At 53.1% G+C, this 22,364-nt stretch overlaps 3 protein-coding genes across 7 annotated transcripts in view; 1 reads left to right on the forward strand and 2 right to left on the reverse strand.

The window, feature by feature from the left end:
• Positions 1 to 43: 43 nt before the first annotated feature.
• On the reverse strand, positions 44 to 3,175 carry POLR2E (RNA polymerase II, I and III subunit E). Its single transcript, XM_074528608.1, has 8 exons — positions 2,847 to 3,175; positions 2,548 to 2,722; positions 2,285 to 2,400; positions 1,858 to 1,938; positions 992 to 1,050; positions 758 to 836; positions 553 to 626; positions 44 to 309 (listed from the first exon to the last, which is right to left on the reverse strand). Exons 1-7 carry the CDS (start codon positions 2,901 to 2,903, stop codon positions 561 to 563), a joined length of 633 nt encoding a protein of 210 aa, XP_074384709.1. The 5' UTR covers positions 2,904 to 3,175; the 3' UTR covers positions 44 to 309; positions 553 to 560.
• A 109-nt stretch (positions 3,176 to 3,284) lies between these two features.
• On the forward strand, positions 3,285 to 5,096 carry GPX4 (glutathione peroxidase 4). The gene is made up of 7 exons (XM_074528609.1): positions 3,285 to 3,436; positions 3,700 to 3,794; positions 3,938 to 4,082; positions 4,165 to 4,316; positions 4,439 to 4,463; positions 4,709 to 4,768; positions 4,843 to 5,096. Exons 1-7 carry the CDS (start codon positions 3,338 to 3,340, stop codon positions 4,873 to 4,875), a joined length of 609 nt encoding a protein of 202 aa, XP_074384710.1. The 5' UTR covers positions 3,285 to 3,337; the 3' UTR covers positions 4,876 to 5,096.
• A 1,089-nt stretch (positions 5,097 to 6,185) lies between these two features.
• The window catches only part of SBNO2 (strawberry notch homolog 2), a 50,686-nt gene continuing 34,507 nt past the window's right edge, over positions 6,186 to 22,364 (reverse strand). For all 5 annotated transcript variants that reach the window (XM_074528599.1, XM_074528600.1, XM_005496681.4 and 2 more), the window contains 19 exons: positions 21,872 to 22,025; positions 20,475 to 20,651; positions 19,635 to 19,732; positions 17,494 to 17,576; positions 16,452 to 16,640; positions 15,177 to 15,349; positions 14,678 to 14,809; positions 14,315 to 14,450; positions 13,927 to 14,039; positions 13,370 to 13,441; positions 12,308 to 12,416; positions 12,001 to 12,075; positions 11,578 to 11,721; positions 11,345 to 11,439; positions 11,110 to 11,202; positions 10,782 to 10,913; positions 10,532 to 10,608; positions 9,953 to 10,143; positions 6,186 to 9,150 (listed from right to left, as the gene is read on the reverse strand). In XM_074528599.1, the coding sequence (XP_074384700.1) occupies positions 8,585 to 9,150; positions 9,953 to 10,143; positions 10,532 to 10,608; positions 10,782 to 10,913; positions 11,110 to 11,202; positions 11,345 to 11,439; positions 11,578 to 11,721; positions 12,001 to 12,075; positions 12,308 to 12,416; positions 13,370 to 13,441; positions 13,927 to 14,039; positions 14,315 to 14,450; positions 14,678 to 14,809; positions 15,177 to 15,349; positions 16,452 to 16,640; positions 17,494 to 17,576; positions 19,635 to 19,732; positions 20,475 to 20,651; positions 21,872 to 22,025 (2,809 nt within the window). In that variant the 3' untranslated portion in view covers positions 6,186 to 8,584. The remainder of the gene's footprint in view (positions 9,151 to 9,952; positions 10,144 to 10,531; positions 10,609 to 10,781; positions 10,914 to 11,109; positions 11,203 to 11,344; positions 11,440 to 11,577; positions 11,722 to 12,000; positions 12,076 to 12,307; positions 12,417 to 13,369; positions 13,442 to 13,926; positions 14,040 to 14,314; positions 14,451 to 14,677; positions 14,810 to 15,176; positions 15,350 to 16,451; positions 16,641 to 17,493; positions 17,577 to 19,634; positions 19,733 to 20,474; positions 20,652 to 21,871; positions 22,026 to 22,364) is intronic.

Here is a 22,364-nt window from a genome sequence, read left to right on the forward strand (position 1 = left end):
TTGAGGCTTTGCCACAGGGACAGGCTGAGCAACACTGCAGCACTGAGGGTACAAAGCTTTATTTCAAACAAGAGCCCAGAAAACAGGGAAGCAAAAGGCTTTCCCCACTTGTTTTCTCCCATGGCTGAGTCCTGGGTGGGACTGAGGGGTCACCACAAAGTCCAAGCTGGAAGACAAGGAATGAGGCCCAGGGATGGGGCTGCAGAGAGGCAGTGTGGGAATCTCCTTGGATTTCCTTGGCCATCTCTGAAGTGCAGGAATCTCCAAGAGCCCATGAACTGCTGGTGGGAGCCACACAGCTCCTCACACCTGGAAGAGAAGGAGGGATGGGAATCATCTCCTGCTCCAGGTCCCTCTGAACTCCCCCAATCTGCACAGCCTGAACAGAGGCAGAGGTCAGGGGAGCCTCACCCTGCTCTCCCCATCAGCTCCCTCCATGAGCCATTTAAAGCTCTGAGATGTTTCCCTGGAGGCAGCTGCTTCACACTGAGCTTGGAACATCCCCTGGCACTGCCCAGAGCCCTCCCAAGCAGGGGTTCCCCTCATCCTTACCCACTGTGTCACTGCACCAGTCTGTAGGTGATGTACCTGCCCGCTGTCTCGCTGGGCCTGATGATCTTCACTACCTGCAAGGCAGACACAGAGCTCAGCAACAGGAGGAGGAGGAGGAGACACTTTTTCTGCTCCAAAATGCCCCCAAGGATCATCCCCTCCCTGCCCTGCCCGAGGAGCTGCTGCCTCAGCCTGCTCCCCTCACCTGGCCACGCTTTATCCCGAAGTAGCGAGCCACAGGGTCCCCAGCCTGGATCCTGGGGAGCTGGTTCTCCCTCAGCTTGCTGTGCTGGGAGTCAAGGAGAAGCTCTGACACACCAGGGGCCGCTGGCAGCTCACAAAACAGAAATAAATCATGGCAGGAGGAGGGGTTTTCAGCCCAGATTCCATCTCACCTGAGCAGGATGGAGGGACACACAAAGGGACACTCAAAGGATACTATCGGGCCAGCAGCTCTGTCACCTCCTCCTTTGTCATAACCACGTGCTCTGGCACCAGCTGCAAACACAAGAGAGGCTGAGATGAGGGAGCAGCTGGAGACAACGTGTTTGGGAGGGGAAAAGGAAAACTGTGTCCCTCAGCCCAGCCAGAGACCAGGAGAAGGACTCTGGGAGCAGCAGGAATGCAGCCAGCAGGAGGGAGGGACCATCCTAGGCTGTGGTGTTGTGAGGGGCCCCAGGATGAGGTGAGGGATGAGAATTGACTCCAAGTTCTCAGAAGGCTGATTTATTATTATATTAATTATATATATTGTATTAATTATATATTATTATATTCTATATACTATGTACTACATTATAAATTTTAATATTGTATAAAGTATATATTATGCATTGTAAAATTATGTTATATAATATATAATGCTATACTAAACTAATTACATATTATATTATATATTAATATTATAGATTATGTATTATATACTACATTATATATATTATAGATTATATATGTAATAGATTATATTATATATATTATAGATCATATTATATTCTAAAACTATACTAAAGAAAGAGAAAGGAGACATCAGAAGGCTGGACAAGAATGATCATAAAAACCCATGACAGACCCAGAGAGTCCAACACAGCTGGCTGTGATTGCTCATTAATAAAAAACAATTCACATGGAATTAATCAAAGATGCACCTGTTACTAAGCAACCTCTAAACCACATTCCAAGCAATCAGATAATTATTGTTTTCAAATATTGGGGTTTTTTCTGAGGCTTCTCAGCTTCTCAGGAGAAAACTCCTGGCAAAGGGATTTTTCATAAAATATCATGGTGACAATCCCACCCCCTGCTCACCTCATGCTCTGTGATGTTGATGAGAAGCTCCTGCTGCAGGAACTGCTCCAGGATGTACTTGGGAGCCATGTCAACCAGGGACTGGAAGGAAAAATCCCATCAGAGGTGGCTGGGGCAGCCCTGGCAGGGCTCAGAGCTGCACCTGGGCTCACACAGATACAGACAGGCTGGGAATGAGCCCGTGGATCTCCTAGAATGGGGAAATATCTCTTTTTCCCTCCCCTTCCTGACTGTCTGTAGGTCCTCAGCTGTGCCACTGCCACCAAGAGCTGCTGCTCTGCTTGAACACATTTGGGTGCTAAAAAAGAGCCTGTGCAAAGGCACAACAGGCTCTAGCAAAACCTTTTCTCTGGAGAGAAACTCAGGGCTTTTATTTACCCAGAAACAGACAAGGAAAACCTCCACAGCCCCTGAGGGTGACACAGACCTGCTTGGCCGAGGGGGTCATTCCCTGCTGCACCACGATCAGCGCCCGGGTGATGTTCTCCTCCTGCATGCGCTGGCAGTACATCTTGATGGTCTTGATGCCCACCTTGGGCTCCTCTGAGGAGGAAAGAGCCATACCTGGTGTCACTGACAGCCTTCGGAACTCCCCTCCCCGGGGGCTCAGCTCCGAACCTGCCTTGAAGGCAAAGGCGGGCCCCGGCTCACCGAGAGCCTCCCCAGACCCCGCGGGCCGCCGCTGCTCACCGGGGAAGAACACGAACATCTGATCCGTGGGATCATCGTTGTGAGCCACCAGCACGGTCAGGTCGGTGCGACGGGGGCGGCCCTCGCTGGGTTTGTCCCCGAACTGCGCCTTGAACTCCTCCAGGGTCTGATCCAGCTCGTCCTGGGTCACCAGGTACCCGCGGTCGTGGCACAGCTGCGGGGGCAGCACCGGGCTCAGCAACCGGCAAGCGGAGAGGTCCCCACGTTCCCTCACCTTCACCCTGCGGTACTCCCCACACGGCAGGCTCAGCCCTCCCGGTCCCTCTAGTGCCCCGGACCTGCATGATGGTCTTGCGGATCTTCCACAGCCGGTACGTCTCCTCCTCGTCGTCCATCTTGGTCGCTGAGGGCTGCGCGGGCTGCCCACGCTGCCGCCTGCCCCGCGCGCGTGCACGGGGGCCTCAGCCGCGGCGCCTCCTGGGAGATGTAGTCCGTCGCGGGCTGCTCCGCGCCGCTGGCTCCGGAGGGAACGGGTATCTCTCTGCTGCTGTCGAGGTGAGGCTCTGGGTGGCTGCGGCGCTGTTCGGAAGCCGCAGCCGGTCGGGAGGGAATCACGGCCCGGGAGGCGCGGCTCGCAGCACCTGTCTCCAACCCCGCCCTTTGCTCTGCCCTTGCCCTCCGCCCTCGTGGTCTCTCCCGATAAACACCCCTGCGGCCACCCCGCCTATCCTGCTCTTCTATTGGTCATCTTTCCATCCATCACCGCGCCGGGGCCGCCTCTCTGTGCACTGATTGGCTGATCGGCCAGAAAGGGCGGGGTTTGTGCGGGATGGGCTGGGGCGGCGCGGTGCGGGGCGCGCTGTGGTGCGCGCGGGCGGCGGCGCGGGCAGCGCTCCTGGGACCAGGGCTGATCGCAGCGCGGAGCATGGTGAGAGCGGGACTGCCCCGGAGCTCGGCTTGGCCCGGCCCGCTCTGTTCCGAGACCGCTCTGGGCCTGGGGCTGGACTCGGGTCTTTCCCGTGGGGGGTCCGGAGTGGGCGGCGGGGGCTCGGGCCTGGCCTGGCGGGGGCTCGGGCCTGGCCTGGCAGGGGCTCGGGCCTGGGCGGGCCGCAGGGAGGCTTCGCAGGGTCCCTGAGGGGAGCGGAGCGGAGATGGCGGGGCTGGCGCCGCAGTGATGCTCTCGCCCCGCAGTGTGCCCACGCGGACGACTGGCGCTCGGCCAAGGCCATCTACGACTTCGTCGCCCTCGACATCGATGGCAACGACGTGTCCCTGGAAAAGTACCGGTAGGACGGAGGGGTCGGGAATGCAGTGCTGGGCGAGGTTGAGCCACAGCGGCTCTTGCGTAACCCTCACGCCTCGGCCCGGCGGGTGAGGGACCTCTGGCCGTGCCCTGCGGGGAAGGGCAGCTCATCCACCCCCTCTGCAGGGGCGACGTCTGCATCATCACCAACGTGGCCTCCAAGTGAGGGAAAACGGCGGTAAACTACACTCAGCTTGTCGATTTGCACGCCCGATACGCTGAGAGGGGTTTACGGATCCTGGGATTTCCCTGCAACCAGTTTGGGAAGCAGGTACGTGGGGTGGGGGGTTCGGGCTCCCCGGGAGTGTTGGGATGGACCGAGGAACCCTCACGGTGCTGGTATGGCCCCTCAGGAGCCCGGGACCAACGCTCAGATCAAGGCATTTGCTGAGGGCTATGGGGTGAAGTTTGACATGTTCAGCAAGATCGATGTCAACGGGGACGATGCTCACCCGCTCTGGAAGTGGCTGAAGGAGCAGCCCAAAGGGAGAGGCACTCTGGGCAAGTGAGTGTGGCAGGGAGAGCCCTGGGGAGCCACAGCCCTGCAGCCAGCAGGGAGGGCTTGGCTCAGGGAGGGTGAGGAAGGGCTTTTCTGCCCAAAACTCACTCCTGTTTTTTTTCTCCTAGTGCAATAAAATGGAACTTCACCAAGGTAGGACACTGTAGTGGTTTTGGTTGCCTCCTCTGGGGATCTGAGCGGGGTTGCTGGTGTAGGAGGGAGCCTCACATTGGGCTCTGCTCAGGTGTCAGAGCAGGAGCATCCCAAGGGGTTTCTGTCTCTAGAGACCCGTGGGAACCCCTGGCCTGCCCAGAGCACAGCTGAGGGGGAAGTGAGCCTGTGGGGGCTCGCACTCTGCACTCTGCACTCACTCACCAGGGGTTGCTTCATTCCCACAGTTCCTCATTAACCGGGAAGGTCAAGTAGTGAAGAGATACAGCCCGATGGAAGATCCCATTGTAAGTGCTGCTGCTGGGGAGGAGGGGAAAGCCAGGGATGTTCTCAGGGTACAACACTCCCTTTTTCTCCACAGGTGATCGAGAAGGACCTGCCTGCCTACCTGTAGCTCTGCTCTGCTGTCCCCCTGCCCGTGCCAGCCCTGCTGCCCACGGAGCCTCCTCCAGCCCCATGAAGGGCTGCCTCCAACCCAGCTGCTGGTGGGGCAGCCCTGACCCACGGCGTGCACCTGCTGGACAGAGGCTCCAGGGGCCGTGGCCGCTGCAGGCAGGAGCAGCCAGAGCCCCCTCACAGTAACGAGTCCCCCTGCAATAAAGGCGTTAGGAATGAGCTGCTGTGTTGGCTGTGGGATGGAGCAGGGATGGGGCTGGGGCTGCTGCGCCACTCTGCTGACAGCTTGGAGTTTGCTGGCAAGCCACCACCTTACACAACTCCTAAGCCAAGCTGGGATAATCCTCAGCGTTGAGGAGGAAGTGCAAATCCGGCATGATGTGTGCTCCCGAGGGGCTCCCTGGGCAAAGGCAGAGCTGGGGAAGGTTTGTGTCCTTTGGGATCCCTCCTGTCCCATTTGGGATCCCTCCTGTCCCATTTGGGATCCTTGCTGTCCCCTCTGGGATCCCTGCTGTCCCCAGGAATCCTGGCAGGGCAGGGCAGCACAGGGGATGGGTCCAGCAGTGGTACAAGCCCTGGCCAGCAGAAATTCCTGCAGAACAGAAGCTAGGCGTGTTGGGGCATGGTAAAACATCCCCTGCAGCCAGGGATGTGTCTGACCACAGCAGGATCATCCTCCTCCTCCTCCTCCTCGGGGCAGCGTCTTGGTGCTTGTGAAGCCACAGCCGTGCCCAGCCAAGCCCATGGGGCTGGTGTCCCATCCTGGGCAGGGACAGCTCAGGTTCTGCCATGCAGGAATGCTGCTGCACCTCCTCCCAGGGCCTGGGGAGTGCTGGCTCTCCCTGTCACATCCACAGCCCCCTTAGGGAGGTTGTACCCAGGAAAAATCTCAGGGTTTCCCAAGTCTGACAACCCTGCAGAGCCTCCAGCACGTTAAGGATGCTGGGAGGATCCTGCTCACATTTAGGGATCACTCACTGGGGTCACCCCATCCCTCCTTCCATCCAGCAGTGCCTGGTTGTGACATCCCACAGCTGGGGGAAACTGGAACAGAGGCTCCTTTATCTGTGTTTTTCCAGCCAAGCCAGGAGGGAGCTGCCTCATCCAAGGCTGGATCCAGCCTGGATCCTCCTCTCCTTCTCCCAAGGACAGACTTGGGACAACAGCCCTCAACGTCACCGGTTTGGTGACACAGGAGATACAAAGTCCAGCTGCCAGCATTGGATTCCTGGTCCAAATCCCTGCTGGGCTCTTGGGGCAAGCTGGATAGACCAAGAGATAGAGACAGAGCTGGGAGTTACAGAAATCTCACATGTGGCTTCTGTTCCGTTTTTACTGAGCAGAATGAAAAATTATCCTTCTGAGGCAAGTAGAAAATTCAGGAATTATTAGTCCAAGGCACATAGTCTAAAAAATCTCTTTACATATATACAACTTAATTATAAATATACATAGAAACAAGGGCAAACAACAAGCAGATTAAAAAGTGCCAACACAAAGGTGTCAGGGAAGAAAACAGGGACTCATTAAAAATACAATCAGTAGGACAACTGCAGAATAATTTAGTTAAAAGGTAACATTACATATTATTAACCCTGACAAAACATGGGATTGGGGCAGGAAAGGGATTCCTTGAAGGTGGCCTCTGTCTTTTCCAGAGACCAGGGAGGGAAGATTGCATATATTTTAAAGTTAAGGTCAAAGCCACCAGGTAAGGCTCCGGTGACAGCAGAGGGTGCCCAGCAGGGAATTCCCCCTCGCTATTCCTGAGTTTAAACCTCTTTTGAGCTGGGTTTTCCCGGCGTCCTTTTCCCTCATTGTTGGGAATTCGGCCCCAAGCGAGCAGTGCTTTAAATAGGGGAGGGTGTGGAGAGGGGCAGCCTGGCCCTGCCTGGCCTGGGGAAGGCTGCAGGGGTGGAGAGAAGCAGAGCTGGGGAGAGCAGCAGGGCTTTGGGGGGCACAGGGGGCTCCCCCATCTTTGGTGATCATGTTGAGGTAAGGAAGGAGGTGAAATGTGGCCCCGACTGCAGGGATTGAGCCTGGGCTGGTGCTAAGCTAGGGAGGGGGTTAAGGACAGGCCCCCCAAAACGAAATTCAGGGACCAGAGTAGCCTCAAACTGAGCCCACTTGTGTGGCACCAGGGCAGGTCGGTGTCAGGAGTCAGCTCCCAACACCTGGACACAGACCCAGAGCAATTCCCAGCACCAAACCGGCACTGGGCCAGTCCCTGAGCCCTGGGGGGACATGGGGGTGACACCACCAGGCACTGTGAAGCTCCAGCCCCCTCAAAACTGCCCTGTTAGGGCACAGAGTACCCCCTTTCCCAAGGGCTCTCTGAGGAAGGGCCCAGGTCCTTGCCTGAAATCATCCCGGTGCCACTTTTGGGAAAGGCTCTGATGCCCTCGGTGCTGGGGTGGAGGCAGCAGGGGGTGGGGCAGTGCTTTGCAAAGCAGCCTTTGTTCTTTGGTATCCGAGAGGGAGATTGCAGCAGGAGCAGCCAAACTGCAAATCCTGGGTGGTGACAGTGACACTGCACACCCTGAACAGTGACAGTGACACTGCACACCCTCAACAGTGACTCTGCACACCCTGACCAGTGACAGTGACACTGCACACCCTCAACAGTAACACTGCACATCCTGGGCAGTGACACTGCACACCCTCAAAAGTGACACTGACACTGCACATCCTGGGCAATGACATTAACACTGCATTTTTCATGCAGTGACAATGACACTGCACACCCTGAACAGTGACACTGACACTGCACACCCTCAACAGTGTCTCTGCACATCCTGCCCAGTGCAAAGACACTACACACCCCAGCAGTGACAATGACACTGCACAACCTGGCTGGGCTGCCCTGACCCAGACCCCTGGCCCAGGGCAGTGGCAGGACCAGCGAGATGTCCAGGTGAAGGGACAACATGTGACAGCAGGAAACTGGCCAAAGCACATCTGGTCACGGCGACCTGGTGAGGTTAAAGTGCAGGACAAAGGGACATGTGTCCCTTCTGCTCTGGAGAATCCTGCTGATCCTGGCGTGGCTGAGCTCTGCCAGACTCAAGCTCTGTCTGTGGGGTGCAGCCAGCTCTGGCAGCTCAAGGTCCCTTCCTGGCAAGGGCAGCACAAACAGTTTTGGATCTCTAACTGCACCTGCTCAGCCCTGCCAGAGAACACCTGAGCTCAGCATCTCCCAGCTCCTCTGGGACAACATTTCCTTCCCCTTCATCCCAGCCTGCCAGCACAGCCCCAGGGTGTGCAGCAGCGCTGGGGCAGCCCAAGCTGGGGGCTGAACTCTCATTCTTCCCTAAGTGACCAGCATGTGGTCATTCCAGAGCCTGGCCATGCCCCTCCTGGCCTGGAGGGCTGGGGAAGGCTCGGACACTCAGTAGTCTGCAGGGGGTGGACACAGGAGGGGTCTCCCCTCAATCCCACCTGAGCACTGACCTGTGAGCAGGACTCAGCCCAGCAGAGCCCCTCAGCCCAGCAGGACCCGCTCAGCCCCCCCGGGCACGTTCCATACAAACCTGCACATGCCTGACTAGGTATTAGACATAAATAAAATTCGCTTTAAGGAACTCCAGGCTCTTTCTTCCCTCAAAACCAGAGCAGAGTCAGTCCAAACCAGTAGGAAAGTCAGGGCTCCTCAGCTCTCACCTCTGCACCAGAGAACACAGATCCACAGCAGCATTCCCAGCTGGCACTCAGGAGTTTGAGAAAGGCCCAGAACTGAACTGGATCACGCTCTGGCGCTCCGGGGGGAGCAAGTTCTCCTGGGAGGGCCCGCTAAACGTCCTCAGCATGTCCTCCAGGATCTCTCTAAAATTGATATTCCCGTCTTGCTGGAGAAAATCCTCCTGTGGCTGCTGCAGGGGGGCTGGGGGAGGCAGGGCAGGGGGCTCGTGCAGTGAGGGGCCGGGGGCTGTGCTGCCCTCCAGGCCAGGAGCGTGGCCAAAGCCAAAGGACAACCTGTGCTGCTGCTGGGGCTGCAGGGGGGGCTCCGAGGAGAAGCAGAGCGCTCTGGTCTCTGGGTTCAACACCAAGTCAGGAATGCTGTTGCTGGGAGGGCTGTAGGTCAAGTCCAGGATCTCATCATGGCACAGGGAGGGCAGGGGCAGCCCGGGCCCTGGCAGGATGTGCAGGGGCAGGGAGAAGGGGGAGCTCTGCTCCTGGGCCTGGAGCAGCCGGCTCTGCTTCCTCTTCACGTCCTCGTCCATCTGCTTCAGCTCCTCCCGCACCCTGTGCACGCAGCTCTCGGGGATCTTTATCCCTGGGGGAGGGAGGAGCAGAAATCAGCCCCCTGTGCCAGGACCTTTCACCCCCAACTTATCTCCCTGTGACACGTGGCTAAGTCACACTGGAACTGTCATGTGATTAATTATCTTAGCTGCAAACCTCCTTAGCCAGCAATGAGCATTCTGTCTTGGTGTGACAAAGGAAACAGAACACAAGCATTTTTACAACTATAAAAGACCACTATGATTTTCATGAAAGCAGAAATCTCTAATACACTCTCTGCGTGTGTGGAGAGTTCTCAACATGGGCATCAAATTACTTCCCCTGGGGATTGAGAGAAATTCTCTGCACACTGCTATCATTTGTTGCTCAGTGACATTGACTCCTAACTTATACTGTTTCTTTGCCAACTGTAACATAGGTACCTTTATCTACTAGTGGTGCTTTTGTTTAGAAAGAATTTCTAAACAAAAGAAATTTCTATTCTCTGTGTAGCAAGTGAATCTGCTTGTGTCTGTTTTCACTGGCCTATTCAAATACGTAATTCATGGCCTGATTGGTCATTGCAAGTGAGAGTGGGTTTTGGGGTGCAGCCTACTGCCAGACACCTGTCAAAGGCAGGGATTTGTCTAAGCTCTCCCCTCTCCATGCAGAACATCCCCACAGCCCTCTGGGAAGGGTTGGGGCACTGTGGGGACAGTGGGGAGGAGGATGATGAGCTTGGCTCACCCCCTCTGCCCCAACACATCCAACTCCCCTTTTGGAAGAGAGGAATTGGTGCTACCACCCCATGTGCTGGACCACACCCCTTTTAAGAAGGAAATCACTTCACACACCGACTTGTTTCTTCTTCTCCTTGGTCTTGAGGCGCACGATCTGCAGGTAGCTGCTGCTGGTGATGTCTGCCATGACGCCGGCGATCCTGCTCCACACGTGCAGCAGGGCCCCACACAGCATGTAATAGTGCCTCAGGCGCATGCCCTGGAAGCATTCCTTCCCCTCCTGGATCAGCTTGCAGCTCTTGTTCCTTCAGGGACCAAGGGACAAAACCACTGGGATTAGCAGAGGTTCTTGGAGCTGAGCGGGATTTGCGTCCCCACAGCCTCCCCCAGTGGCACGGTCAGGGAGCCCCAGGGTACAGGAGGAAGAAATGGCTTTAAGCTCAAAGTGAGGAGATGTAAACTGGGTATTGGAAAGGAATTCCTCCCTGAAAAGGTGGTGAGGGCCTGGCAGAGAAGGTGTGGCTGCCCCATTCCCAGAGGAATTCAAGGCATCCATCCAGGTTGGATGAAGCAACCTGGTGGAAGGTCTCACTATCCATCCCTGCCATGGAACTGGATGGGCTTCATTTAAGGTCCCTTTGAACCCAACCCATCCTGAGATTCTGTGGCAGGCTGGGGCTGCAGCTGCCTTACCACACGGCGTGGTTACAGTTCTTCAAGGAGAAGTGGTAGCTGCTCTCCCAGTGCTCCTTGGCCTCCTCGGGCAGCACCTGCAGCAGAACACTCAGCATTAGGGATTTTCCACTGTCCAGGATGAAGAGATGTGAAATCCAGGGCTGGCAGTCAGGACACCATCCTGCCCATCCACAGCAGAGCCATGAGGAGCTGTGACAGGGTTACAGTGAATGCCTTTCCAACACGGGGGGCTGCAGGTTCCACCTACCCGTCGGTATCTCTTCTGCAGACTGTCCAGGCTCTCAAGCTGGCTTTGCTTCCCAATATTTGGCTTGTAGAGGATGAAGTTCTTCCCACGGCACTGCTCTGCCAGCAGACAGGTGTATTTGTTGCCTCGCACCTGTGGGGTACAGCTGATGGTCACAGACACAGCCTCCCTCCTCACATTTCTCTAAACTAACCCCTTCCTGCCAGGATGGAGGGCCTTGGAGGCATTTCCCAGCCCTCAGGAAGAGTGATCTCATACCACCATGGCAGATTTCCTGCTGGAATCACCCCTGAGCTGAGGTGCCACCCTGGAAAACCCCAGGACATACCTTGTAGGAGAGGTAGAACCCATCATAGGTTCCTGTCAGTTTGAGCGACTTCTCATAGGCTTCCTCCCACTTTAGGCCTCTGTCAACGCTGATCTGAACAGGGACACACAGAAGGACTTGTGACTCCAGGGGCAGGACAAGTGCCTCGGTGTCTGCCTCACAGATCTCCCCTCAGCACAGCCTAGAACCAGGCACAGACCTGGTTCTACCGTGTAGAACACAACCTGGTGCCCACCTTGTAGAACACAACCTGCCCATCCTGCGGGTGCCCCGGGGTCAGGAAAACCTCCTTGCTCTCCTCGTAGATCTCATCCACTCCTGGGGCTAAATCTGTGCAAGGAGAAAAGGCTGTTGTAAAGAACATCCTCCCAAAAGCACTTCCTTGGGTCTCAGATCTGTGCTGGCCAAGGACACTGCACAGGGAGGAACTGGAACCCCAGAGCTGTGACCACCCCTCCTTCTCCATACCAAGGATGCCCATGTCATATTTGCCCTCCTTCTTGTCCTTCTCAATCAGGTAGTCAAAGGTGTCAGAGAAATACTGGAAGAGCATGTTCTGCTTGTCCACCTCCAGGCCCAGGATGCGGTTCAGGAATTTGGTGATGGAGCAGTCTGCAAGAGCACAGTGGGTCAGGTGAGATGTGGTGCAGCTGGACATGGAACCCACCAGCCCCTTCCCCAAGAGCCCCCCATGTTCCTTCTGACAGCAGCCCAGCCCAAGGGCTGTGAGGAAGCTGGGGGGCCATGGCATCTGCAGGGACATCAGCACAGGACCTTCCCCACAAAGCAAACATTTTGGTGCCCAGCAAACCCCACGAGGTCAGGCAGGCCATGACACTGCCATCTCTTCCATCTGCCCCCTGCCCTGGGCAGGAGCAGCTCCACACCTACCCTTCTCCACAGAGACAGTGCCATACTTCATCTGGCTGCAGCAGATGCCCACGGAGATGAGCCCTTGCTTCATTTCTGCAATGGCAGAAGACATCTTCTGTATTTTGGGGTTAAGCCTCCCACCAGCATTCCTGCAGGACTGTTTCCTCTTCAGGAACTCAGCCACTCCCCATGCCTGGCAGGTGACATAAGCCAGCAGCACTTTCCCCTCTGTTTTCTCCCTCTGACCTCCTGCTCGGTTCTTCCAGCATCCCAAACCTGAGACCAACCCATCCAGCAGAAACCCTGGAGCTGGAAATGTTCTTACCACGGAAAAAGGCATCCTCCCCTCTCTCGTAGCTCCTGGGCACAGGAACTCTGCTCTCGGAGTGGTTGAGGATCGTGGACAGGACCTTGTCCAGGGCTTTGGCTCCGTACTGAGGGAGGAGAGCAGAGTCACATACGGGAGGAATGGACATGGCAGCTGGGCTGGGGCTGAGGGGACACTGCTGAGGGGACACTGCTCTGAGTGTCACTGCTGAGGGGACACTGCTGAGGGGACACACACTGCTGAGGGTGACACTGCTCTGAGTGTCACTGCTGAGGGGCCACACACTGCTGAGGGTGACACTGCTCTGAGTGTCACTGCTGAGGGGCCACACACTGCTGAGGGTGACACTGCTGAGGGGCCACACACTGCTGAGGGTGACACTGCTTAGAGTGTCACACACTGCTGAGGGTGACACTGCTGAGGGGCCACACACTGCTGAGGGTGACACTGCTTAGAGTGTCACACACTGCTGAGGGTGACATTGCTTAGTGTGTCACACATTGCTGACGGTGACACTGCTGAGGGGACACATGCTGCTGAGGGTGTCCTACACAGCTGAGGGTGACACTGCTTAGAGTGTCACACACTGCTGAGGGGACACACACTGCTGAGGGTGACACTGCTGAGGGTGACACTGCTTAGAGTGTCACACACTGCTGAGGGTGACATTGCTTAGAGCGTCACACACTGCTGAGGGTGACACTGCTTAGAGTGTCACACACTGCTGAGGGGACACTGCTGAGGGGACACACACTGCTCAGGGTGTCACACATCACAGAGAACAGTTGCCCCAGGAAAGCCACAGACAAGGCAAGGGGGAAGCTGTGTGAGTGCCTCCCATGTCCCCAGGCCCTTCCCTGGGGACAGAGGACTGGGTGCCCTCCCCAGCTCCCGGTGGGAGCAGAATCCTCAGTGTGACCATGACTCTGAGCTCACAGGAGCTGGGTGCTGGGCTGGGCCCTGCCTGCAGACACCAGCAATGATCCTCCTGCCTCTGGCTCCCTCTCCCAGCCCTTCCAACCCCCTCCCAGCCACGCTGCCCCAGCCCAGCCCTGTCACCTTGTTCTCAAAGTTGTACTTGCTGAGGTCTCGGGACTCGGTGGCCCGTCGGTCCCCATGAGTTAAGGCACCCTGGGAAGGCAGATGGAGCAAAAGGTTTTGATTCTGAGCTGTGGCAAAACACCAGGGAGGGATGGCCAAAGGCATGTCTGCAAATGTGCCATGGGGAGGCAGTGTTCCTCCAGAAAACTGAGACTTTACCAAAGGATTTGGGGATTTATCAGACGTGAAGAAATGAAACAGAGGTAAACTAATTATCCCATTAATTATTTCATAAGCTTTTTGGGAATAATATGGGTGTATACTCCAGTAATAGTGGGGAAATTGCAGCATCTGGAAGCAGGTACTTGCTGCCCTGAAATTTCTCCCAAAGCCTCAGTTACACATTCTCCTTATTTCCTTTCCCAAATCCCAGGATGCCAAAAGCCATTCCATGACTGCAATGCCTCAGCCAGGGGTGACACAATCCCCCCTTGGCCATGTTGGTGGGAGCTCTGACCCAGAATCTCCTCAGAGGGAGTCAGAGCCGTGTTGGGATCAGAGCTGTGGGCACTCACCAGGCTCTCCAGGCGTTTTGCCACGATGGATGCAAACCTCCTCTCCCCTGCCAGCTCTGAGATGAGGAACACGTACTCGGGAGCAGAGACCTGGTTGGATCGATGAGTTCGGCCTGCATGGGAACAGGGATGGAACAGGAGCTTGGGATGGCCTGTCTGCAATGGGAATGTAACCAGAAAAGCCACATAATGCCCACATTTCTCACCCTGGGGAGTCCATCCTCTGCCCCAGAGCTCAGGGCTATAATCCCACAGCACCAGTGACTGTGCCTCTGTTCTCCTCCCACAGAGACATCCCCTAAATCCACCTTGGGTTCCCACCACACCTGACCCTCCCAGGGCCCACACCCAGGGGAGGTGACAGTGCCCAGGGACACCCAGCCCTCACCAAACTGCTGGATGGCCCTGTCTGCACTCCAGGGCAGCTCCAGGGTCATGTGCACCCGGCGCTTTTGGTTCTTCACCCGTCTGTCTGCTTGGAGGGAGATCCCTGAGCTGGAGGCCTCTGAGATTATCGCCACGAGCTACAGAGAGATGAGTAAGAACAGAGTCAGGCTCCTGAAAACACATTAAACAGCTTCAAGAAACAGCCCCAGGTACTACAGCAGCCCCAGCCCTCAAAGGGACCTAGGAGGGTTTGTGAAACCCACAGAGAGCTGCTGGCCTGAGGCTGGCAGGGCACAGGGAGGCACAAACACCCTCCCTGCCCTCCCCCTATCAGTCCTGTGCATGTTTTGAGAGCCCAGCTCACCTTTTCCCCCTGCATGAAGCGCTCCTTCTCCTTCAGGTTGACGTGGTCTATGGAGAGCCCCTGCTCGGCGCGTGACTCGAACACGACGGAGCCGTCGGGCCTGCGAACCACCCGTCCCTTCCTGCCCGTCATCTGCACACAGGACAGGGCTGCTGCAGCCTGGGGAGCCACACAGCCCAGCAAGGCCAGCCAGGCAATCCCCAACAGGGAGAGGAAACCCTCTGCCAGCAAGAAATTTCTGGTTTTTTAATGGAAGAAATTTTTCTCTATGCTCAGAGAAGCTGTGGCTGTCCTATCCCTGGAAGTGCCCAAGGCTAGGCTGGACGGAGCTTGGAGCAATCTGGGATAGTGAAAAGTGTCCCTGTCCAGGGCAGAGGGGTGGAATGAGATGATCTTTAAGGTCCCTTCCCACCCAAACCATTCCATGATTCTCTGATTCTTTGCTGGCCCCTTTCCATGTCACCCAGTGCCACCACAACACACTGACAGTGGGAGGTACCTCAGCCACGTTCTCTGGGCCCCCAAAATAATCAATCAGTTGATCCAAGGTGTTGAGAGGTAGCTCTTTGCCCAGTGCTTTCACTTTTGCTAGGAGGTCCTGTTTCATCTTTTCAACCTTCAGCTCTCTCAGGCTGTGCAGCTCTTTCTGAGAAGGCAGCATGTGGAAACCACCTGCAATGGAAAAGGAAGAATTTTAGAATTCCCTGGTAACTGCACATCAGAGAGGGGGAAAAAGTTGTCCCAGAGGGTTTCTGGGGCAACTCTTGCTGGACAAAGGCACTATGACCTGCAATAAATGCTGAGCACAGAGTGAATTCTCTCTGGGCTTCCCCTTTCTGCTGGGGGAAGGAGCACACAGGGCAGATCCCACCCTGTGCTTGCTTGTCACAGACATGTTTTATGAAAAATCCTTTCCTTAAGATTTTTTTCCTCCTGAGAAGCTGAGAGGCCTCAGGAACAAAATGTAAACATTGATTATCTGCTGCTGGGGAATGCAACAGGTGCATCTGTGATTGGTCTCATGTGGTTGTTTTTAATTAATGGCCAATCACAGTCCAGCTGTCTGGACTGTCTCGGTCAGTCACAAGCCTTTGTTATTCATTCCTTTTCTATTCTTAGCTAGCCTTCTGATTAAATCCTTTCTTTTAGTATAGTTTTAATAGAATATATATAATAAAATAATAAATCAAGCCTTCTGAAACATGGAGTCAGATCCTTATCTCTTCCCTCATCCTAAGACCCCTGTGAACGCTGTCACACTCTCTGATCACAGTGGGGGAATGTGGATCCACCCCACAAGCCCAAGAGAGACCCCCAGGATAAATCCCAGCCAGGATCACAAAGCTGTCCCAAATCTGAAGGGGTCTTTGCAGGACACAGTGCTCCCTTCTGTGGTGTTACATCTGTCTCACCCTTCCAAAACGTAGGGTTTATTCCAAGCCTGTGATCTTCCCCTGAAGTATCATGGATCTGTAATCCCATTGACCCAAGTCTTATTCTGTGTCCACCTTGACTCTCCCTGTTTGAATCTCCCTGTTGAGCTGTGGGGGGAAACCACAGAGTCTCCCTTGGCCCCTTTTCCCCCTAGGTTCTCCCTCTCTCCCCTTCCTTCCATTTTCCCTCTGCTGCTGGAATAAACCCCATCTAATGAGCATCCCCCAAAGCTGTGTGGAGTCTCCTTGCCTGCCTGCTGCTCCCAGTGAACCCACAGCCCAGGGGGACCCTGGGGACCCCCAATGAACTGCTCCAGCCTCCCTGTCACTGCCCTGCTCACCCCTGTCCTCGCTGAAGGTGTGATCCACGAAGATGACATCGTCTGTCTCCAGCAGGGACTCTGGGGACGAGGTGAGGTCGCTGTCCAGCCCCATGTCCGAGTCGGTGCTGCTGTCATCGCTGATCTTGATGACAACCCCTTGGTCACAGGGACCCCGCAGAGCCTTGGGGCAGCGGCCCCTGGGACGCCCTGCAGCAGAGAGGAGCAGTGTCAGTGTCACAGCACCAGTGCAGGACACAGCGACAGGGCACAGACAGCAGGAGGAGTCCCCAAAGAGCTGAGCCTGCCCCAAATGACAATGTGAGCTCAGAAAGACACAGCCTCTGGGATGGGGGTGGCATTCAGGGAGGGAGGGAGAGCAGGAGAGACAAAGGAAGAGAGAGAAAGGAAGAACAAGGCACTCCTGAGCAGGGCTGGAGTTGGCTGCACACGTGGCTGGCTCTAAGCAGTGCCAGCTCCTCAGGGAAGGAATCCCAGGGCATTGCCTCCAGAGGAGTGTGCAGAACACAGAAAGTACTGGTGTTTTGGGATATAAAGCACAGCACAGTGTGCCCCCTCTGCATAAGAAGGTTCATGGATCATCTTGCTAAGGCTGCTCCACAACCTGCCAGTGCTGCTGCCCCCTCTTCCCACTGTTACACATCCCAAACTCTTCTTACCTGCAGCCACAACAAATAATTCAGCAAGGAAATTATTTTTTTTTCCCTCAGGACACCTTCCATGCTCTAAGTAAGGGGTTGTGGAGGACTCCCCTTGCTGCAGGAGGGGCTCAGACACCAGCCAGGCCTTGTGCCATCTGCCCCCAGCGTGGATCAAAAGGAAGGATCAGGACAAGGGCAGTGAAGCAGAGGGAGGAAAAGGGGGGAAAACCCAGAGCTGCTCCTCTGGATGAGGGAGCACTGGGAGATGTGCAAATCAAAACCAGGGAGAGCAGCCAAAAGCATGGAATGGGGAGAAGGGCAAAAGGCAGAGAAGCTGAGTGGCTGGGGGGCAGCAGCAGGGCAGGAGGCAGGGGCTGGGCTGGGAGTGAGGGAGATCTTACGTTTTCTTTTAATGCCAGTTCCTTTTTCTCTCTTTCTTTTGTTTGAAGGAAAGTGCTTCTGAATTAGTGATAGAAAGACGCCTCTGAAAGTAAGATGCACAATTTATTCCAGCTGCCAGCAACACGTGCTGGTTATCACCTAGCAGTGTGTGTTTGGGATGGCCCCACATTCCATGGAAGAGAGGTCAATCCACCCCATCCATGGCCACCAGCTTGGCCTCAGCCAACCCTTGGTGGCTCTTGGACCTGCAGGTCCTTCATATAACAACCAAGAAGGAGTTTTAAATGGGATACACTACATTGGGAAACTGTTACACCAAAAATACAGTAACCCCAGTGTCCCAGCCCTTCTCCAGACCACTGTCAGGCCATCCAACAAATATGCTCCACCAAAGTCCTCCAACTCCCTGGCTGTGAACCTGCTTCCCACAAAACCAAGGGACACAACATGGATCTGTGGTGGTTCCAAGTGAATGGAAGAAAAGAAAAGGTCAAAAAAGATGAAAATCAAAGGTTTCTGCGGGCTGTTCTGCAAATCAAAGACCAAATGTTTAAATGCTGACTGTGTGGATGAACCCCCAGGGCAATGGGGTGGTGCTGAAAAAAAACCAACAAAAAAACCTCAAACCAAACATAGCAAGCACCAGGTGAGAGGATGGACATGACAACTCCCCTGGGTGAGAAAAGGGAGATTTAGGAACTGGGGAGGGAGCTCCAGGAGCCTTGGCATGAGGGGGTGAAGGGGACAGTGACCACACAGCTGCCCAGAGGGACAGAGCTCTGTGTCTGCAGTTAAGTGACATCAGGAATGACCACTTGTCCTGTGTGCTGGGCTGACCCAATGACCACTGACTCTGGAGCCTCCCAGCTGTGAAATTCCACTCATTTCCCACACTCACCCTCCCCATCTCCCTGAAAACAGCCCTGGGCTGGAATCCACCCACCACAGCACCATGTTTATTTTTAACCCCATTTCTCAGCATCTTTAAACTGCTCCTTCCCAGCACACTCCCCTCCAGAAATCCCCCAAAGTCCTGGAACACCAGGACACACATTTGGAGGCTGAGCAGATGCCAGGAGACATTTGGTGATCTGGCCAAGAACACAGAGCTGCTGCTGGGAGTGGGCAGCAATTCCCACAGAGTGGGACAGACAGACAGATCCCTGACAGACCCCTCCTCCAGCAGCGCTCTGGGGACCACGCTGTCCCTACACTGGAGTTCTGTGACATGGAAACCAATCCAAGAGGCCAAATCACCCAAGGAGCTGCCAGACCAGCCCTGTGCACTGACACCACAGTGTATTTGGTTTTCAGAAATGGGCTGGAGGCAGAGGAGCGACACAGAACAACCCAAACCCTGAACAACCCAAACCCCCTCAACAAGGGAGGAAAGCTCAGCCTGACCCAGCCTCAGGCTGCTTTGGGCATGTTCCACTGCAGCAGAAGTCAATTGGAAGAAAACAGTTCTGCAGAACAGCAGAAATCCAACCCAACGCCAGATTTTTGTCCCCTGCCATGCAGGAACAGCTGCATTCAGGGATGGGCTGGGGTTTTGGAAGCTGCAGGAAGGAAGGGGAGCAGGAGCCTTGCTCTCTGCTCAAGGGGTAGCACAAATCCTGCTGCTGGCTCACTCCTGGCACAGGCAGCTCTCCTGTTAGCTGGGAGCAATGGCCACACAGCCAGGACACTGGTGCTGCTTTATACATGAGCTAAAAGCCAACACTGCTGGATTTAAACTCCTCAGACCACTCCACTGACACCACCTCACATCATCATCCCAACCATCACAGGAAATTCTCCTGCTCATTTCTTCTGTGTCAACAGCCTCATTTTTCAGAGCCAGATCCACAAACTACCTCTGAGCTACAACTCTGCCTCTCTTTCTGACAATTCTTTTATTGTGTGTAGAGAGTAGGATCAGGCTCTTCCTTTAAGTCCATGGGAGACTTCAAAATCCAGGATACAGCTCATATAATCCCTCTGAGGATACAGAGCCTCAAGGAGCCACCTGAGTGTCCCCTCTGTGCTACAGGGGGAGGTGACATCAAACTGCATGTGAAGCCCTGCCAGTGCTCTGTGCCCCAGGGCAGAGCTTTTCCCACACACATCCCAGGAAGGAAAGCAGGGATTTTGAACTCACTCTGCAGCAGAAACAAAGCAGTTGAGGTGCCCATCGTTCTCATCCAGCACCTCCCTGGTGCGAGCCTCCCCCGTGGACTGCAGGCCAATGACAATGCACTGTGGGGACACAGTGATGGGGACATGAGGGGTGGCACATGGGACATGAGGAAAATATAATATAATATAATATAATATAATATAATATAATATAATATAATATAATATAATATAATATAATATAATATAATATAATATAATATAATATAATATAATATAATATAATATTATTATATAATATAATGTATATAATATAAAATTATATATTATATTACTATATAATAATTGGATGTATTGTATTACATTATATTATATTATATTATATTATATTATATTATATTATATTATATTATATACTATATTATATTACATTACAGTACATTTATTACATGACATTATATACAATGTGATATAATGTGATATGTCATGTCATGTCTAAAGTAAAATAAAATAAAATAAAATATTAGCCTTCTAAAAATATGGAGTCAGATTCGCTCATCTCTCACCTCATCCTGGGGACTCTCACAAACACAACCCACAAGTGAGGGGTGTATTACGTACAATGTGATATACAATATGATATGTCATGTCATGTCATAAATAAAATAAAATAAAATAAAATAAAATAAAATAAAATAAAATAAAATAAAATAAAATAAAATAAAATAAAATAAAATAAAATAAAATAAAATAAAATAAAATAAAATAAAATAAAATATTAGCCTTCTAAGAAGATGGGTCAGATTCACTCATCTCTCACCTCATCCCTCACAAACACAACCCCCAGGTGAGGCCCCCATACCTTGTCCCTGGCCAGCTCCTCCCGGGCCAGCTCCACGAGGCGCCGCACCTTGGCGGCGATGCACAGGTACTTGAAGAAGCGCTGGTGAGCCGACCAGAACTGCCCCCACAGAGACTTGCGGGACTCCAGCCCGATGCAGTCAGCTGCCTGCTGGAACACCATCAGCGCCTCTGCCCACTGCAGGGAACACAAGGAAAAGGAGTTAATGGAATTCCCACTGTCGTTCCTGTTGTGCAGGAGGTGATCAGAACAGGCTGGAGGTTGATAATCTGATTTACAATCAACACTGGGCATCCTCTCCATCAGCACGATGCAGCTCTGGTTTGCGAACTTCCAAAGTTCCATGTGGAACTTCCAAATAGAAGCAAAAAAGTCTAAGTTCTTTCAATACACCAGCTAAGCATTGTATACATCTTTTCCTTCCTATGTTTGTGTCACTGACATATTTTATGAAAATCTTTTTTGCTAGGATTTTTCTCCACAGAGGCTGAGAAGCCTCAGAAAAGAATTGTAAACAATAATTATCTGATGGCTATAGAATGTGGTCTAGAAATGGTTTACCAACAGGTGTATCTTTGATTAGCTCCATGTAGACTGTTTTTACTTGATGACCAATCATGGTCCAGCTGTGTTGGACTCTCTGGTCAGTCACAAGATTTTATTATCATTCTTTTCTAGCCTTCTGATGTCTCCTTTCTCTTTCTTTATTATAGTTTTAGTATAGTATAGCCATGATATTTTCTGAAAAATCCCTTTGCTAGGATTTTTCTCCTGAGGAGCTGAGAAGCCTCAGAAACAAAATGTAAACAATGGTTATCTGCTGCTGTGGAATGCAACAGGTGGATCTTTGATTGGTCCATGTTGGTTTTTTCTAATTAATGGCCAATCACAGTCAGCTGGCTCAGACTCTCTGAGAGTCAAAAGCTTTTGCTATCATTCCATTCCTTTCCTTTCAAGCCTTCTGATGAAATTCTTTTTTCTATTCTTTTAGCATAGTTTTAATATAGCATTTTCTTTTAATATAATATATATAATAAAATAATAAATATTTTAATATAATATATATATATCATAAAATAATAAAGCCTTCTGAAACATGGAGTCAAGATTCTCATCTCTTCCCTCATCCTGGGACCCCTGTGAACACCACCACAATCGGTGACCCCGAGTGAGGAAAAATTCCACAAAACAGCATTTTAAATAAAATATCATAAAATAATAAATTAACCTCCTGAAACATAGAGTCAAGATTCTCATCTCTTCCCTCATCCTGAAGACCCTCAAACAGCACCACACATTTGAGGTCATGGCCACATTTGGGGGCCTCACACATATTTGTGGCTGTGCCCAAAGCATGGTGAGACCCCAGCCTCCCACTCCAAGGGGCCCAAGCTCACCAGCTTGGCTGCCTTGTCGTACACAGCCTTGTACTTCTCATCCAGAGGGATTTCCTCAATCCTGAAGGTGACCCCAGTGAAGCTGAGCTGCCGAGCAATGTACATCCCACTGACCTTCATGTCCATGGCCACGATCTCCATCGCGCCGACGCCCCTGCGAGAGGACAACACTTGTGGGACCCAACTCAGAGCCCCAGCTCCAACCCCAGCTCTGGGTCCAGCTTTGGAACCCTGTGGATACTCTCAGTTCAGTTAAAGAAAGAACAGAGATAATGTCTCCCAAAAAAAAGAATTAAAACAATTGTTATCTCTCTTTCTGTAACTGTTGTTTATAGATATGGTTCTCCAGAGTGTGCTATTCAAAGTTCACCAACAGTGTCAGAGGTTTTTACTTCGAGATCAATCAAATTTCACCTTAATGTGTGATACTATAAAAGTATCACCCCCTACCTTTATTAAACGACCTTCTGATTCACCTTCTGAAGACTGGAGT

Source organism: Zonotrichia albicollis, chromosome 29 (genome assembly GCF_047830755.1).
Source record: "Zonotrichia albicollis isolate bZonAlb1 chromosome 29, bZonAlb1.hap1, whole genome shotgun sequence".
Lineage (NCBI taxonomy): Eukaryota > Metazoa > Chordata > Aves > Passeriformes > Passerellidae > Zonotrichia > Zonotrichia albicollis.